The sequence below is a fragment of the Nicrophorus vespilloides genome, unplaced genomic scaffold, assembly GCF_001412225.1.
Source record: "Nicrophorus vespilloides isolate i.1.1-1 unplaced genomic scaffold, Nicve_v1.0, whole genome shotgun sequence".
NCBI classification, from domain to species: Eukaryota; Metazoa; Arthropoda; class Insecta; order Coleoptera; family Silphidae; genus Nicrophorus; species Nicrophorus vespilloides.
Window position 1 is genome coordinate 10,809 of NW_017099944.1, and position 18,903 is coordinate 29,711.

An 18,903-nucleotide genomic window follows, 5' to 3' on the forward strand; every position below is an offset into this window, starting at 1 on the left:
GCGCGCGCGTGCTTTCTATTGGTCAACCGTTAGGACCAAGGGCGGGCGATAATCGCGACATCCTCGAGTCGTCCAGGTGCGTGGTCTGCGTCAGGTCCATGTCAGAGTCTAAGGAGGAATTGTGCAAATCGTTGTTACCCGTTGCGTTCCGAATTTTGCTCAGGCTGAACTTTTGCAGGTTCGAATTGGAATCCTCCTCCTCGTACTCCTCGTGGTGCAGAAGACGGTTGTTCGTCGAATCATCTCCGACAACTTTCTTATTCGCAAAGTACTGCAAGCAATTTGATTGAATTATGATTGATTATGTTGAAATACGAATTACTTACTTGTGGATTCTCGGTGATGCGTAGCTGGGCGGCGTTGACGCCGTTGTTGAAAAGCAGCTTCCTCCCGTTGGCTACCTGCTTTCGGTTGTTCGGATATTTGGCCGGACCCTGCAAATGTAAACCGTAGAAAAACGAGATCGGAGGCGGCTACAATTATCGTTCTACTTGTACCTTCGTGTCCAGGTAGACGGCCGGTTGCAAGGGCGGAATGTGAGTGGTTTCAGAGACGGGGCTGACTAGCTGCTGCATTTCGTATTCGTTACCGGCAATAATGTTCACGTCGGTGGTCGTCGGGACGCGCACTTCTTGTTGTTGATTGCTGGCGTCGGAAGAAGCAGCTCCGTTGTTCCTAGACAACCGTCGGCCCTTGAAGTAGGTCCGCCTGAAGCACTTGATATTGATGACCAGAAAGAGGATCAACGCAGACAGTACGACTCCGATGAGTATGCCTAAAACTGAATCGAGTACGAGAGCAGTTAGAACAAATTAATCAAGTTGGTGATGATGATGATGATGCGGTTCGTACTCATGCGATGATTGTAGTTGGCAGTTTTGGGAGACGCGTTGTTCGTGGGCAGCAAATCGTCCAACAGCAAATGGTATTTGGTGCTGACGGTGATGGGAATCGTAGGACTACCTATGCCGGCATCGTTCAGAGCCACCACGATCAGCATATACTGCTTTTCCTCATCCAAATCGGTCAACACTATCGAAACCGAATGCGTTCCCCAGCATCCCTTAAAAACATGAGATTAATTCCAATTTGTTGTTGTTGTTGTTGTTCTCTTGGAAAATCTTACCGGTCCCAAATTTGAAACATCCAATGTGCGCTCAAACCACCTCTCCAGCGGCCAACTGTTGTTCGGCGAGTACTTGATCAAATACTCGGTGAGCCTTCCGTTCTCGTACATCGGAGGATCCCATCTAACGCAGGCCGCAGTCGAGTTCACTATTCTGTATTTCAAGTCTAGCACGGCCGTTGGAACTGCAAGTAATTAAAACCGATCATTATTATTCACTTTGCGAGCGAGTGTGTGCATGTGAGCGAGAATAAACTAACCGTCCGAGGGAGTGACCACCTGAACGGCGTACGAGTAGGGGCTGTAGGTTCCAGCATTGTACGCCCTCACGCGAAACTCGTACTGGGTGTTTGGTTTCAGATTCTGTACCTCCGTCCATTTATGTACACTCTCTACGAGTCTCGATTGGTCGCAGTCTCGATTATCTCGTACGGCCGTGTAGCACAGCACATACGTGATTTCGACTTCGTTCGAGTCCGTCCACGTGATGTTAATACTGTACGGTGTGGTGGGCATCGCTTCCACCGTATCTGGCACCAGCGGTACGCTCATCGAGTCGTTGTAATCGCCCGGCTCGAATTCCCTCAACCTGGTGACGTTCTCGAGCGGATCCAACTCGAACTCCACCCAAACATCTTTTTCGCTCATCGTATTCGTCGATTGCACCCGATACTCGTAGGGTACGCTCTCCTGCACGCCTGCAACCAATCAGTAAGCAATGAATTCTCATAGATCAAACATCTCATCAATCTCTACTGTACCTCTGATGATCTTCGTTAGGCCCGAGACCTCTTGCATATTGATCGAAGTCTGGTTGACCTTTCTCCACTGCACTTTGTAAACGATCGGTACATCGCTTCCGCACACGATGCGATCGCTTCCAACTTCCAACCAGCTCAGAGCGACCGAGTAATCGCCCACCTTTCGCACCCTCAGATTTCGCTCACCTATTCGACCGGTATCGCACTGCACTTGAACGTACTCGTTGCTGGCAGCTCTCGAATACGTTTGAATTGAGAATGTGTAGTTGGTATTGGGCAGTAGGCCATTGGCGAGCTTGTACGTTTCATTTGTCACGTAATCCTTCAAACGTGAACCTGAAGAAATTAACAACAATATAATAATAATAATGATAATTGCACAATTGATAGAAATTCATACCTGCATGGTAGGCCAAGATACTGTACGCTTGAGCGTCCGGCACACTGTTCCATCGCAGACAGACGCTGGTATCGTTGTATGATTGGCAGCTCACGTTTGTAGGGGCTTTCGGGCTGTTCGAAGATGAATTCAACTTGACCAGAGCAGAAGCCCACACACTTCCGGCAGAGTTCTTCGCCACGCACTGATAAAAACCTAAAACATGAACATGTATATTATTGATAATGATAACTGAAATGAGATGTGAAGATGTGAAAAGTTTACCTGCGTCCGAGGCGATCGAGTAGCTGATGATTAGGCCCGTGTGCAGCTGATGTGCGCGCCCATAGATGGAATTCTGCGTGAAGGGTTTTCCGTTCTTGTACCAGACAATCGTTGGTTCCGGCACACCCGAGGCCATGCAATCTAGACGAATGGTTTTGCCGGAGGGATAGACCCGCGAGACGGGGTTGTCTTTGAATTTGGGCAACTTCTGGACCGACACGTAGTATTGCTTCATTCGACAAAGAAAGGAAAAAAGAAGAAGAAAAAAACAATAAGCTTTGAACTTTGAATAATAAGGAAAATCCAATATAGAAATACCTGCTTGGTCTGTCCAACTTCGTTGGAGAGGGAGCAAGTGTAGGTTCCGGTTGCGTTCACAGTAACGTTTTTTATCACAAGTAAACTAGAATTACCAATAACGATTTTCATATCTGCAAAGAAATAGGAGTAGTAGTGGTAGTGGTGGTGAAAGTGGTAGTGGTTAATTTTTCTTACCATTTAACCAATGGACGGTAGGCATAGGCCGACCATCAACAATGCAATATAATATAACATCATCTCCAACTAACACAGTAACATTGAAACCTATATCTATGGGTAATATATAAGGAGGTATAACAACGTTAGGATTATAATTCAAATTGTCGGCTCTGGCCATGCTCACAATTCCGTAATTGCTCAATTTTGTCTTATTCATCACGGAATTAAAAGCTTTGCACCTGCGACAAATAAAGAAGAAAAAGAAAAACATTGAATTAAATGACAATTTAATATTGATGATTGTTTACCTGTAAGTACCAGCGTCTGAGGAATGTATATTATTGATCAATAAAGATCCTGTAGGTAGAGGAACATATCTGAAACGAGAGTAGATGATGATGATGATGAAGAAGATTGTTACTCCAGCTATATGTATAGAGATTACCTTGTGCTTTGAGGTAGAGGTAAATCGTCGCGTTCCCATTGGACCTGGGCCGCAGGGAGCGAGTTAATACTACATGGAATAATCGCCGGTCGCGATAAAAATATGATGTCGTCTATCGGCTCGCTTTTAAACTCGCCCAAAACTAAAGGAGAGAACAACAATTATTTCCAGTTTAGATGCGGATAGATGTGAAGAGACTTACAGGCGAATCGGACGCGGGCCGGTTTCGAGAGCAGAGCTCCGTCAGCGTTCTCCACCAGGCATCGGTAGTTGCCCTCGAGACTGTTACCGCTGAGCTTCTTCCCCGACATCTTCGGCACTATAAGTGTGCCGTTCTTCAGGATACGCCACTTTCCATCGTTGTCCGGAAGAACAGTGCCGTTCAACATCCAACGAACACGGAAACCGCCCGTCTTCTTCGGCGACCGCACCACGCACGGCAGCATCGCCGAGTGTCCTCGCACCAGAACGACATCTTCCGGCGGATCGACGATGTCCAATGAGAGCGGAATCGGCGTCGATTCTGTGGCCACTGCATTCACTGCGAAACCAACAATATCCAAATTAACAACAATCATTAGATGATTCATAAGTATGATGATGATGATGGAATAGAATAGATTAGGTCGGTGTCTCGTCGATGCGTTTCTATTCCCACGGCAACCCGAAGCACGCCTCTACCACGAACCCATCCGTATCCATGGAGCGCGCGCGATTCACGATTGTTATTCCGCGCGACGAACGCTTCCTTGATTCCCATGCCGATTAATTCATCAATACGAGAAATTATTAAATTGAATTAAACGAAGAAACTTTGTCGAAGCGAAGGAAGTCACGTGACTCGAGCGACGCTTTCGTAATCAACAGCAACAACGAACATTTCTTCGTTTAATATATACATACTTTTCTACAGTTTTCCTGTTTTAGGTGAGCCAACGACACTGCACGTTTTCAACCAGCTCACCACAAGTAAGTGCGTGCGTGCGTGAGAGGAAGTTTGCAACAATAGCAAAAAATATATAATAAAATAACTAGAAAGAAAGCTTTTAAAACTTCCCCGCAACTTGTCAGGGGAACGCTCGCAACTTCGGGAGTTAATCCGATGCAATATTCAAACTTTCCAACATAATTCTACTAACCCCTCACACCACGAACGCAAGGTGGTAACAACATTTGCACACCTTCTCTTCTCTTCCATCACCCTTCTTCCTTTTAATAGATTAAGCATGCTCTATATATGTTAATTAAATTACATTAACACAAGTTATTATGATTTACATAGAGTAGATTTGCATTGCAAACCTAAATTTAAAGTTGCGAAAGTAGGTATATGTGCGGGTAGTGGGTTAGTGTACATTTCATTGTATTGTCAAAAAGGTGGCAAGAGAAAGAACGAAAGAAAAAAATGGAAAAGAAAATAAGTGGAGGCCGGAAGAACGGACGGATGGAAGGACGGAAGGAAGGAAGAAGGGTGTGGTGACAACATAACTGTGGCGCAGTTGAGTGGGGGTGGCTTGATGCCTGCCGAGTGTGTTCTATATCGATCCTTGAAAACTGCATCACTCCATCCACTTTACTAGTAGTAGTAGGACAGGCCGTATCCCCTAGTGAGTTCAATGCACCCACCGCAACCAACCAACCAAGCAAGCCCCCTCTTGCACAACTCCCATCTATCTATATGTATACACATTTACATGGACACCCGGCAGACACCCCGTCGCCTCCGCCAACCCTGCTAACACAGATAGAAGCCACACACCGGCGTGTGCAAAGTCATCATCCTTACGTAATGCAACAACGGCCGCAACACCCGATGCAACTTTAATCGCAAACCCAATTAGGAGGAAGCGCAGGCGGCAACCGATCAATACAAAATTATGTTACTGCTTTACACTTCTTTCATTCCTTCTTTCATTCATTCGAAATATTAAATAAGAGAAGACAACAACAGGAGGAAGGAAAACAAAATGTTTAGAAGTGGTAATGGAAAGTATAGTAAACGCAAAGAGCCAGCCAGAAATGCCAATTATCGGACGTGTCGAGATCGAGTGGAATTTAATTAATTAACACATCGAAGGTGCGTTGCGTTCCGAAAGCGAAAGAATGGAATCTGTTCTACCAACCACCTCCTCCCCCCGTCCTGCAGCCGACCGACGCCTCCTACGCAACTAATTAAATATCCTCTCGTCTAAATTATCCTTGGAGGAAGAGAAGGCAATTCGAGGATCGAATAATAAAACTGTGTTACTGCGGTCCTTTTTAACGAGCCGACGTGACTTTCATTTGATTTCAAGCATAAACCGTAAAAACCAGGAGGAACGAAAAGGGAAAGACGACGCATTTCGAACAGACAGATATCAAAGACGGCTGATACAACATCCGAGAGGACGACAACAGCACAACCCAAAAGATCCTTGCTGTAATCCGTCGTCTACTAATTCGACTATATGTCACAAAAGGATTTAACCGTTATCAACTAGCAGAAGAAAAAAAAGGCACGCAAACACACACAACCCCTGTTCTAAAACTGAACGTACTGATCGGAAATGGCGTTTTAAGCTTATCCGGAGGATTCGATTATTTACATCTCCCCTCCTCCTCCTCATCCTCATTCCCACTTATTATGCGTGTGGATCCAACACCGAAAATTAGAAAACTTTCCCTTCGTGGTTCCAAATTCATATTCACGCCACAACCACAACTTGCTATGTAAAGTTGACTTTATGTTATTTCGTCAACTCCTAATTCCACGCTTCACAGCTTATTTTTCAAAGCGCGGTCGTCATGGCGATGATCTCACCAAAGGCAAAATGGAAAAAAAAGGTGGATGCGCCGGGCGAAAACAAGCTCGAATCGTTGCAAATTATTAGAATATTTTACCTTTAGTTCGTTGCTTTTGCTTTTTAATTTTTTGATTTTTGCTAGAATATTATAAATTCTAATTAGTTTTTTGCTCGGCGCGAGCGCTCGGGGATGCATGAAGCCGAGAGCGAAGAAATTAATTACGTAATTATGTTCTGGAATAATAACACACACACACATATATACAGATATGGAATGCGAAAAGTGAGAAAATATTGCGAGAGGTACAGAAACATTAATCAAATGCGAGTGCGAATCGAGTGGGATTAATGGCAAACAAACGAAACGCGATGATTCTTGCTTCATTTTGTTTTTTGTTTTGTTTAATTTACCGTGATTAATGGGGGGAAAAATAATAGCTGGCGATGATATTAAGAGCGCGGGCGTCTCTGAAACGTTTGAAGTTAACAATTGAGCGGAGGGAGCAGCGCGTAGCGTGCAATAATTATCGTTTCTCTTCTCCGTTCTCAGTTCTTCTCAGCTCACAGCAATTAGCTTTAATTGCCGTTTGCCCATTTCCATAATAAAGTTGGCAACGAACGAGTCTGATGATTCTCTTGAACGGAAGCAACGGAAGGAAGCAAGTGAAAATTGTTTGGATTCGGGGTATTTGGTAATCCAAACAATTTTCACTTTCTTCTTGCGAGCGAGCAAACAAACTTTAACATTATCATATAAGCAGTAGCAACGACGGCGATGGCGGTGGCGGCAGAAGCAATAACAAAACAGAATAGAGAATAGAGGATGGGCACGAAGGAGGCGACGACGACAGGAAGTCTTGCAAATAATAAACAAACGCGCATCGAATACGCCAACAACCGGCGACACGTGACCGAAACATAAATAAATATTGCAGTCACACTTTTAATTCACCGTTTCCGGAATTCCATTTCCATTGCAAACAAACAATTATAAAGAATCGAATCATCATCATCATCGAACGTTTGCCTTCTGTAAAACGTGCAACATCGCCCCAGGTAATTGGTTGGTTTTCTGTGCGCGCACAAGAAGAACATGAGGAGGTGGAGAAGGCACCATTTGATTCACTAATTAAATGCAACGTTATTGTAATGGGAAGATCGGCGAAGAGGAACGAGCTGCATAGTTAGTTTTAGTAAATAACAACGCAGCAACGCAACGAACGAGAATTTAAAGTTACCAACGATGATTTTGATCGATGATCTAACTCGCCATCAATTACTTCTGTTGACGTTGCTATAGTCTCCGCTTATTTACCATCGAAACAAACAAACAAACGAAAGAGAAGATTTAGTAACCATGACGATGACAAAACGCGCGCGGCGAAGGTAATGGAGCGATGGTGTAACCATGGCAATAGCATTCGCAGATGCTTTCCATCCGCCCGCCCCGATGATGGATGCCTGGATTCACGAAATATGCATCATCACTTATTTCATGAATAGACAATATTTACAAGTTGTAAACATTAGAATGTTGTTTGTTGGTGGTGATTGGGTTGCAGCGTTAACGAGAGAAAAGTACGTTTAGTACGATTTGGAGAGGAGGGATGGGTATTATGTTTAATTAATTAAAATGCCTTCGTCGGTCGCGACGAAAACCGCGTTGAGTAGCGGAGGACGGCCAGTTAGAATGTTGTTTCTTCCGCTGATTGCAAACCGCGAACCTCCACCTCCTCCTTCACCGCAGTAGCCTTCGTATTCCTTTCATAATCGATATCTTCGAAAAATTCTTCCTCCATTCTACTACTCTCCTCTCTTATTGTTTCTACTGCTGCTGTTATTATTATCATATTATTGTTATTGCTGTAGCAAACTTGAATAACTGTAACGGCAACAGCAGCAACATCGGTTCGTTCTCTTTAGCGTTGGCTGGGCGAGAATGCAAATAAAACAAGCAATGCAAACAAAGAAGGAAGGAAGCAAAAGCGGTTCCCCCCTCGCGTTATTTTCTCGTTTTGCCGCTGCTGACTGCCTGCAGTACTTTTTTTTTTTTTCGCGAAAGGCGGTGGTGAGTCTGCACCGTCGACAACTGGACTACCAGTGTCTGGGGTCAGTTACGAAGAGGAGAAGAAGAAGAAAGAGGAGGAGGAGGAAAAAGAAGAACGACAACAGCAACAGCAGCAGCAGCGAGAAGAGAATGAAGAGAGTGAGATGGTAGAGAAACGGCAACTGCCAGAAACGCAATTGAAAAGAAACAAGAGGAACGCATTACACACGTTGCGTATATTACAAGGCATTCCGGTTATCCATTGTCCGTGCATGCATGCGTGCGTGCGTGCGTGCGTGCGAAGACCCCCTCTCACTCAACCCACCTTCCTCCTCCATGTCCCTCGCAACTAGCAAAAGAAAAGAAGAAAAAAAGAAGTGCGCCCCACTCGACAATACGCACTCACGTCGCTCACTTGTTATTATGCAATGTAACGCGAAGATCCATAAGGATGGACGAATTATTCTCGAATAACACAACACCTCACCTCAACGAAAAGAAGAGTGAACTATCTCTCTTTGTTTTTGTTGTTATTATTTCTTCTGTAATTAAACAATTGCATAACGAAACAAACCAACTGCTTTGAATTATTGTTAAACGATGACAGGTCGACAGATGCAAATTGGATTGTATACATTGTAATAATTATAATGATAATAGAATAATTGAGACGTGTGCCTCAAATCATCATCAACAACTACGACGATGATGATGATGATGATGATAACAATGTGGACGTGGACTGCGAATGGTTGCGTAATGAATTGTGGTTCCCGTTTCGTGGATGCGAGAGACAGGAAGTCTTTGCATTCCGTACGCACGTCATGACTACTAGCATATTACAAGCAAGATTCTCAATGAGAAGAGAGAAGGAGTATAATGTAATCGACAACAGCGAATCTACTTAGGTTGGCAACAGAACGGTTGGTAAAGCAATATATATAAGAAATCGACGTCGGCGACGGCCAAGTGAGCGGAATAAAATAATTGCGAGCAATTTGTTCCGCGTATTACTACTGCTGCCCATTATTATTATTATTATCCATCTATTGTCTATAAACCGTACCAACGACGTTCGAACGTTCTTCACTCTCTCCTCTCTCTATCTATCTCTTAATGAGAGACCTCGAGATGGGGCCTAGTCGTCATTATCGTGGGAATTAATTAATGGGTGTAATTGCGGAGATCGCGGACCTCTCGCGCGAGTCAATCGAGTGCACACCATCACCACCACCACTACAACAACCGCGCCAATTCGAACCATTATTACGCACACACACGCATCATCGACGTAACGATCGCAAACGAAATAAAACTTACAAGTATTAAAATCAATTCAGATTGTTTAACAACGACAAATCAAAAGTAGACTCACGTGATCCGAAGTTTGGGTACTGCTGGATGTCAATATATAAACAAAAAAAGAAGAAGATCGATCGTACTCACCTGAAACATTAGAGGAGAAACATGAATTAGATTATGAAATGCAACGATTACAATCAAATTAACAAGTAAACGATAGTTGTTTCTTACCCGAATGCAATTTAGAAACTAATTAACTTAAGGTGAAGGTGTGAAATGGTGTTAACTAAACTGAGGCAAATCACAACTGACAGTCGATACGTAACAATTACCAACCGAATTAATCGTTTTTTAGGGAACAAAAGGGAAGCGATTGTGTGTGTGTGGTCGTGGCCTACGCAAACAATAAGAATATAATTATTGTACGTATGTATGTGAATAATTGGGGAACAGGAGGATACGTTTGTAATCAACGTCTTCGATGAATAAACATGAGGATGTCATTAGGCGTAACGAACGCATAGACGACGATGCATACAGATAGATAGTGGTTACGGCGGACGGACGCACGTTGCGTAACTTTAAATATACTACGTCTACGAAAGATATAAAAAAAAGGAATATTAAAGTTGAAAGATGTTAGGTAACGTTGGAAGGAATGTAAATGAGCATTCATTAAATCCTCTTTTCCTATTTTCCCCCCCGAATATTCAAAGATCGATGGATATAAACATCTCGAGTCAAACGACCAAAAAGAAAACGAGTCAGTCAGTGCACTCTTAATTTATGCGTGACCTAAAACCTGGAACATCCAACGAACCAACCACACTAACGCTCAACGAATACACACATACAGAGAGAGGAGACGGCATAAATATACGTTAAAACCGAACATTCCAGTTTTCCGTCCGTCCGTCCGTCCGTCCGTCCGTCCCTCCATTAGAAAGTACATGTGTCCAATTAAGAAAAAAAAACGAATAATTAACGAATAAGAAGAACAAGCGCGGGAATAGAGAGGAAATGTATATTTTCGAAACTTGAAGAAATTACAACATCAAACGAAAATAAAAGAAATCGCAAGTGAGGAATCGTTTTGCGCGTGGAGAATAACGATTTCCACTTCTTTCTTTCCAATTCGAATTCATTTAGATTTCGAGAGAAACAAAAACATTTTATCGAATCAAGAACTTTCGTGCACAAATCGTCGTTACCATTTTCTCTCATCTGTCACCGTAGTCATGCGAATTAATGATCGTTTGTTGCCATGGAGTTTGTTATTCGTGCAGAAGTTACCAATCGAATCACAGAGAACCGGGCGACGTGATTAATTTGCTTCAATTAGTAAGAGGAAAAAAAAAACAAATGACATAACAACAACAAATTGAAATAATAATAATAAATAACTAGGGGAAGTTATGGGTTTGTTTTTCGCGTGGGGTTATTTTAATTGATTCGTTTAATTATTCATACGCTCGTCTCGTCTCTCATTTGGGAAGAGAAGCTACGTGACAGGATGGCTGTGATTTTCATTTGTAATTAATAATAATAATAATCAAACAGAAAGAATAAACGATCATTAATCAAACGAATACGAATAGAAATAGTTTATAAATAATACATTTGTAGTCGAAATTAATGTCACGAGTCGAACGGAAATATGTGCACAGCACTGCACTAGGTAAACGAAAAGAAGAAGAAAAAAAGGCATCAAGGTGCAGTCGCCCTTGAACTTTGGAGAAAGTAGAAATATTGAACACAAACAATTTATGTTGGTAACAAGAAATAAATAATAAGAAATGTTAATAGTAAAATGGTGATAAAATAATTACCAACTGAAATGAATGAACGATTGGTGAATGATGATTAGAAGGAGGAAACCGTAAAAAGAGGAGAACGATTAATATTCAATTTCGCTGCTGTGAAACGAACATGTGCTTTGCAGCAAGCGGAAACGGATTATACAAAGAAGAAAGACGATGATGATTATGATTATTTTCAACAATTTCAATGATTGAAAATAGTGTCGGATTTCGGAATTGCAATCGCTTCGCGTTACGTGAAATGGAGAGAAGTGCGTGTAATGATGATGATGATGATAATTAATTCGATTCTCCTTTCGTTACCAACCTGAGAATCGCCACCCCATGCGAAACCGGATACGATCATAGCGTAAGCGCGAAATAGGAAGACAAACGAAACAACAACAACAACAACAAAAAACAGATAAAGAAGAAGTGAATGTGTAACGAGGGCGGTGGCGGGCGGAAGAGCGAGAAGAGTTCGCTCAACGAGAGTAAACGTTCCCGCAGAAAACTTAATCTACATGACGGCTCCGATTACCGCATGCACACATTACTTAAGAAGAATATACAGTGTGATCCATTTATTTGGATCGCGTTTCGTCAGACTATAAAGAAACATTGTCCATTCAGTTGCCACTTTCTCCTATTTCGAATCAAAGGGCGGCTGCTCTCTCGCTTTCTTTGAATTCCTTTCGGTCAAATTTATTAATGTTATTGTTAACGATCGATTCGATCACTCGTGTTTTCGCGAGATGACGTAACGCGGAATGCGCGCGCACGCTGCAACAGAAACATAAGGAACACACAGCATACTATATGTACGAGAGGGAGAGAGTGAGCGAGAGTGTTAGAGGCGAGTGGAAGGGAGGGAATCAGCAGGGTGGCCAACTGTCCTTGACCCCGGCAGCTTCCGCTCCGAGAGCGGCCCAGCAGCTCACTAACCCGCTTACATTCCTTCACATTAGGGCAAAACGTTTCACAAATTACTCTCTCTCTCTCCCTCGCACCCCAACAAACATCTTCTCTTCTCTCCTTCGTAACACTCAATCATCCCCCACCCCCATCCCATTCTCGCACTCATCTTTTTCTTGCATATCCATGCCAACAAGAACAATGGTAACAACGAGAAACAAAAACAAAAGAGGATTTATCAATTACAAGAAGAAAGACAACTGGATTTTACCAATCGTCTAATAGGACTCTGCTCGTAAATCTCGTTTTCATTAAGCGTTCGCATTCACTCTCTCATCCCTTTCATTTATTTGTTGCTCTATTCTAAACGCACGCCCCGGGGAAATAAGGGATTCACAAGAAGAAGAGAGAAAAAAAAGTACGCACGCACGCACCCACCCACACAAATACGGTCACATCTCCGAGGACGTAATTGAATCTGGGGGAATTCAATTCGCAACGGTTGCAGCAGGCAATTAAATAAACAGCGTTATTTTAAATCTAATTTGAACGCGCGACGACTACGGCGGCACGCACCCAGGTGGTGGGTGGGTGGTTTGGTTTGGTTGTCCTCTTGTCCCGACATAAAAAAAATAATAATCCCCCATCCAAATTTATGCCACCATAAAAAAATGAAAAAAAAGAGATGTCGTTAAATTTCGAAAATTTTAATGGGAATATTTAATGTACTCTTCTAAACATATATATTTTATTGAACGCGTTTATCTCCTTCGCTTTCTTCAAATATTTTATTACAATATTTACGAAGATTAAGAATTCATAGCCGAAAATCGATACTGAAATACGCGCGAACAAACAAGCAATAAATCACGAACACCTTGGATTAATCATAAACATGTCTCTATGTCATTTCTCATAGCTATATAGTTTTTTTTTAGTTAACTTGTTACTTGGCAAGTGTGGAGCGATTAGACGAGTTACGCAAAGCTAGCGTGTATTAATTAAAAGTGCCGCACGATTATGAAAGCAATCGAGGAATGCGGTAACTAACGCGAACGATGACTCATTTGGTTCAACTTAATTAAGCTTCATTTACATTCGAACTAATCCAAAAGCATTCAAAACTATTCATATGGTTACTAATGCTGGCAGGCAGAGAGATGTTTTGGAAACATCGTGTGTATAGTTATAGTGTAGAGGAGGTAGTAGCATCATATCCTTAGTGACCCACATAATTGTCTCTCTCGACTCTCCTCCTCTTCTCATTCCTCTCTGCGCATCTGATGCGATAAAGAGTGAGAGGATAAAATGGGAATAAGGAACAAGGATGTATTTGTATCGTACTGTTGTGTGAATCGTATCGATTATTACGCAATTTTGGGTCGTCTTTTTATGCAATACTATTATTATATATTAGCTAGATTTGTCATGTTGTTTCACCTACACTATATATATGTGTGTGAATTTCGTTCGTAGTAGTAGTGTGCGTCAAAGTGCAGGTAGTAGTAGTAGTAGTATAGGTAACATGTAGAGTGTGTAGGTGAAACACAAAATGTTTTCATGTTGACAGCTCGCGGAGGGCAAACTGTAGGTCGAAGACCTACGCCAATCTTCGGTTGGAGGTTCAGGGAATCGGGCGAAATTAGTTCTGATTCGATTTTATGAAGCGGAGGAGATTAAAAACGAATGCGAATTGGTGTGTGCACGAACCACGAATTCGTAAAGGCACACGCGCCATATTGAGTGGAGCAGCAGCAGGAGGAGGAGGAGGAGGAAGAGGACGACGACGACATACATTCTCAACTCGGAACGCCGGTTCACTCTTTTGCTGCTTCTTCGATTCTTATTATTTTATTCACATTCGATTTAGATTTTGTTTCTTTTTTTTTTGCTTGCTTTTGAATGATCCTAGTAGATCATGGAACGAAAGAGTGCGCGTACGATCTCTTTTTTTTTCTTTCTTTTTGTTGAACGTAAAGTAAATGAGAGGAAGGAGAAGGAAGGTGCAAAGAAATGAGAATGCATGAATGAATGCACGAGTGAATGGGTGAGCGAGTGAGTGAGTGAGCGAAATCATTGCACATCACTCACTCAATATATATGTTGTATATAATATATATATTATTTACTTACATGTCGCAGAGGCCAGAGACAATCCTATTGCAAGCACAACGCCGAGTTGAAATGTTTGTATCGCCATAAATGAGTAATCATTTGGAGACTACTACTGTGTGCAATTTGAATTCACCACCGCAACCACCACCACCACCACCAGCACCACCTCACAACAATCTCTACACTCGTCTCTGTCTTCTTTCTATCTTTCTTTCTTAGTTCTCTCGGAACGATCCTTTTCCTGAGCCGCCTCGCGCGAAACAACGCTCGCGCTCTTCTCTCCTCTCTCTCGAGACAGACCCACTCCCTCAAAGACTAGAAAGAAGACTACTTCTTCTTCTTCGTCCTCCTCCTGCTGTTGTTGCTCCTCCTCCTTCTTCTTTCTACTCCTACTCCTTCTTTCTTTCTTCCTTCCTTCCTTCCTTACTTCTTCACGAACGGTTGTGTTGCTTGCTGGTGCGCCTCGTATCTAAGGCTCTCCTATGTTTACGTCCGTTCCTATCCTGACCTTTCCCGCTGCTTTCCTGCTCTTCTCTCGCAGATTCTTACATAAATCCGAGCCGCAATAATAACAACAAACAATAATCAACGTAAACTTCCACAAACCAAGTGAATACGAGGCACGAAAAGGGGGAGAACACACACACACACGCACACTCGATCGTCCTGCAGCACTGCCACAACTGATTCGTCGTCGTTCCCTTCCTTTTGCCTGCTGCTGCTAGCTCTATTCCTGCTGCCTGCCTGCCTGCTTCTCTCTACCTACACACCATCATCATCATCATCACATCACCACCACAACCACTCATTCAGCGGCGTTTCGGTGCTCTCGCCATAGGCGTCTCCTTCAACTGCAACACAAAAACATCGACGCATTCATTAAACCAATACGAACACAACCAACATCCAATAAACGTGAACCTTATATAATCCTGCCAGTAATCGCTCAACGTCCAATTCGCTCGTACGCCCATCCGATCTCTCTAATCCAATATCGTTGTCGTTCGTTACGCCACTGGTCTTGGAGGCATGCGCATCCAGTCAGCTGTCACCGTTGACAACATAACAATCGGCTCCGCCTTCTTCTTCCGATCGCTCGGGTCGTTAGCGACTAGAGGTGTATGTAACAATGGCAACGGTTTGTTTGTTTGTGTGGTTGTCTTTCTTTCTTGTTCTTCTTTTTGGACTGCTGCCGACAGCCACCAACAGCGCCTACCTAGATCACCTCACCTCACCTCACCTCTACCGTTATCAATGGAAAACTTATGTATTTGCTCAGCGTCGAGCCACAATCAAAGCAAACTTGACCTAGGCTCTGCAGCTAAAGCAAATAAGAATTACAATAAAACTTCAACTAATTAAACCCTCTCACGTTCCTCTCTTTTATTATGAATATATATATATATTTATATTTAATATATGTATATGGACAAACTCTTGATTGCAAATTGTATGTTTTTTTTTATTTGGTTCTCATTCATTACTAATTTGTTAATGAAACCGAGTAAAACTAAAATATATTCTAGAGTGCGGACGGTCGGTCGGTCGGTCACGCAATTAAATCTTAAAAGTCTAAATCTTTTCTTATATTCGGAGGAGGAAGGATTTGTAGGGTGGATGATGGTTTCGGTGTGAGGTTTATGATCAAAAGGAGTTTTCTGTGTTCGTGCTACGAGGGTGGTCAAATTGGTAAATAAATTTATGCAAAATAAACGAAACGAAGATTAACGCAATCCTATCTCCTGCGATCCCTACGATGAGAACTCCTGTTCCTGGAGCGACGATCCCTGCTGGATTCGCTGCTCGAGGAGCGGCGACGACGACGTCTCCGATTGTTCCTCGAGGAGGAGCGCCTGAAAGTATAATACATTTTAATATAAATACAGTTACCATTATTATTATTTCTTTAAATGAGAATTATTATTACCTTCTAGAACGATCACTGGAGCTACTGCTGTAACTGCTGCTGCTACTGCTAGAGCTAGAACTACGCGAATTCTTCCTACTTTTTCTACTGCTAGGCACTTTCTTGTCCAGCTCCTGCAAAGCCTTCACCGTCTGCAGCAGCTTCTCCTTTTCCAGAGCATCGCGTTGCGCTTTCTTCGCCCTCTCCAGCATCTCGGCCTCCTCCTTCGCCTTACGCTGCTTCTCCATCATAACTTCCTCCTCTTCCTCGTCATCCTTTTTCTTCTTCATCTCGAGCATCTCCAATTCCATCTTCTTCTTGAGCAACAGAAGTTGCTCAGCGCGTCTCTTGAACTTCTCTGCCTCCGTCTCCTCGGACTTCTTCTCCGGCTCTTTGCTGTTCTCCTTGTCGCTGCGATCGCTTTCGGAATGCTTTCTTCTGCGATAGTCGTTGCTGCGTGAACGAGACCGACGTCGGTCGCGCCTGTCGCGACTCCTCGACCTCTTATCTCTTCTGCTATCTTTGTCCCTGGAACGTGACCTCTTCGGCGATCGTTTATACCTGTCGGTATCCCTTCCACCTCCTCCACCGCCACCGAAACCACCACGACGATTTCTCCTCGAATCCACATACCGATCACCTTCGCCGCGCCTATTATTCTTTCTATCAAATTCTCGATTGCGACCGTTTTTGAACTTATCCACACGCTTGTCGTTGGACTGATTGTGATGTTGCAGATCCTGTTCCGGCTTCTCAGCCTCGAACTTGTTCCGCTTGTTTGGTTCCTTGATGGTGGCGATGGTCAGAGCTATGGTGGCCTCATCCTGTCCGGCCATCTTCAGAAGGCGCGCTGTCAGCTCCTGATCGCGTCTTTTGCTTGCCTCTTCTTCCATGTGAGGCTGCTTTTGCTGCTTCTTCTCGTAACCGCTCATCGCAATTTCGCCTGTCGGCGGATCGGTACCGGTTTTGATTTGCACCCCGAGCGCCATGGCCAATGCCTCTGACCTTTTGTTGGGAATATCCATGAGGAAATTGTCGTTCGTGCGCTCGGGTTTCTCTATCGGTTTGAAACTGCCCGGCAATGGGTACTGCACCAAACTTGGCACCTGCTTCTTCTCGTTCTCCTCGTCGGAGGCGTTATCCTCGTAATCGAGCGCGTTGTAATCAACGTCCTTCGATTTAAAGTTGTCAGAGGTCTTGTTGTTGTCGCGCTGTTCGCTGGTGCTGCGACTACGATTGCCCTTGTAAGATTCTCTATCGTGAGACCTATCTTTCTTCATCTTCCTCGTGGCCTCCTTCTTCTCGTAATCTGACAACTTGATGACGCGAGCTTCCTCCTTTTTCCAATGCAACGGAGTAACGCTGCGCGAACGGCTCCGAGACGGAGTCCTAAAACGCTGTACGCAAAACATAATCAAGTTAAAATCGAATCAACAATAGAGTTGATGTAATACTCACAAATACGCCCCTTCCTTTAACGACACGCCCGCTCTTCGATTTGGTCTTCGCATTTCTATCACCGCGCCGATTGTATCCTCCTTGTTCCCCCCAATCACGTCGATTGTATCTACCACTTTTGCTGTTTTTGTTGTTATCCCTATCCCTGTATTTATCGTCTGAAAACATCATACGATTATAATAATATTGATGATGAAGAATCGCATTTAATTTACCTTTTCTATTGTCTTTTCGGTCACCGGTTGCCCTCATTAAAAATTTGTTTGTAGGAACATCGGGGATATCCTCCGGGTTGATATTACTTAACGTTACAAGCGGATGCATCTCATCCTCTTTCACCTCTCCCTCTTCGGAGACTACGCAACGCTCCTCTTCGTCCTCTGCACTTTTCTTGCTGAAATCAGACAATTCACAACAATAAATACACAAATTGCAAACGACTTCTACTTCTCCTCCACTCATCAACTGACCTCTTCTTATGTCTCTTCTCTTTCTTCTCCTTTTTGCGCTCCTTCTTCATTTTCTTCTTGTTCCGCTTCTGCTCCTCGTCATCCTCCGAAGATGCCTCGTTTTCCTCATCGCTCTTGGCCTTCTTTTTCTTCTTATCTTTCTTCACTGAAACCAAGTAAAATAAAACAATAAGTTACAAGTTCAATACAAACAAACAAAAAGAAATCAATTCGGTCAGTACCTTTGGTCTGCTTGACGAGTTCCCCGCACTTCGAGATCTTCGCATCCTGCAATGGACGACTGTTGGCATCCACTGGTAATGATTCGACTTGGCGAACAACGTCCACTCCGCCAACAACGCGTCCGAAAACCACGTGAACACTGCAAAACGAAAGCAACAACAGCCTGTTAGCATCGTCTGCACATGCAAAAAAGAGGACGTAACGAGAAAACTTACTTGTCGAGATGAGGGGCCGGTTGCGTTGTACTATAACACAAAATATGACATGATATGATCAGCGAGGTTGAGTCTAGCCGGATCAAGTTGCACCGCTACAGAACAATAAAAGTCAAAGTTCTGTAACACATTCTTACGTCTATTCCAAAACAAAATTTAAATTATATATATATATATGAAGAAAAAAAAAAACTC

The 18,903-nt window shown here is 43.2% G+C and overlaps 2 protein-coding genes across 2 annotated transcripts in view; both read right to left on the reverse strand.

The window, feature by feature from the left end:
* Positions 1 to 6: 6 nt before the first annotated feature.
* LOC108566247 (protogenin-like) lies at positions 7 to 15,272 on the reverse strand. The gene is made up of 15 exons (XM_017926047.1): positions 14,456 to 15,272; positions 3,679 to 4,017; positions 3,477 to 3,618; positions 3,340 to 3,408; positions 3,047 to 3,270; positions 2,870 to 2,982; positions 2,552 to 2,780; positions 2,288 to 2,482; positions 1,888 to 2,223; positions 1,387 to 1,824; positions 1,127 to 1,311; positions 853 to 1,063; positions 498 to 781; positions 327 to 434; positions 7 to 271 (listed from the first exon to the last, which is right to left on the reverse strand). The coding sequence occupies exons 1-15, from the start codon at positions 14,520 to 14,522 to the stop codon at positions 23 to 25; spliced, it is 3,189 nt and encodes a 1,062-aa protein (XP_017781536.1). The 5' UTR covers positions 14,523 to 15,272; the 3' UTR covers positions 7 to 22.
* Positions 15,273 to 15,885: 613 nt separating this feature from the next.
* Positions 15,886 to 18,903, reverse strand: part of LOC108566248 (peptidyl-prolyl cis-trans isomerase G) — a 4,337-nt gene continuing 1,319 nt past the window's right edge. The window contains exons 5-11 of the mRNA XM_017926048.1: positions 18,709 to 18,738; positions 18,493 to 18,632; positions 18,272 to 18,416; positions 18,017 to 18,195; positions 17,802 to 17,959; positions 16,365 to 17,740; positions 15,886 to 16,290 (exon numbers count right to left, since the gene is read on the reverse strand). Of these exons, the coding sequence (XP_017781537.1) occupies positions 16,173 to 16,290; positions 16,365 to 17,740; positions 17,802 to 17,959; positions 18,017 to 18,195; positions 18,272 to 18,416; positions 18,493 to 18,632; positions 18,709 to 18,738 (2,146 nt within the window). The 3' untranslated portion in view covers positions 15,886 to 16,172. The remainder of the gene's footprint in view (positions 16,291 to 16,364; positions 17,741 to 17,801; positions 17,960 to 18,016; positions 18,196 to 18,271; positions 18,417 to 18,492; positions 18,633 to 18,708; positions 18,739 to 18,903) is intronic.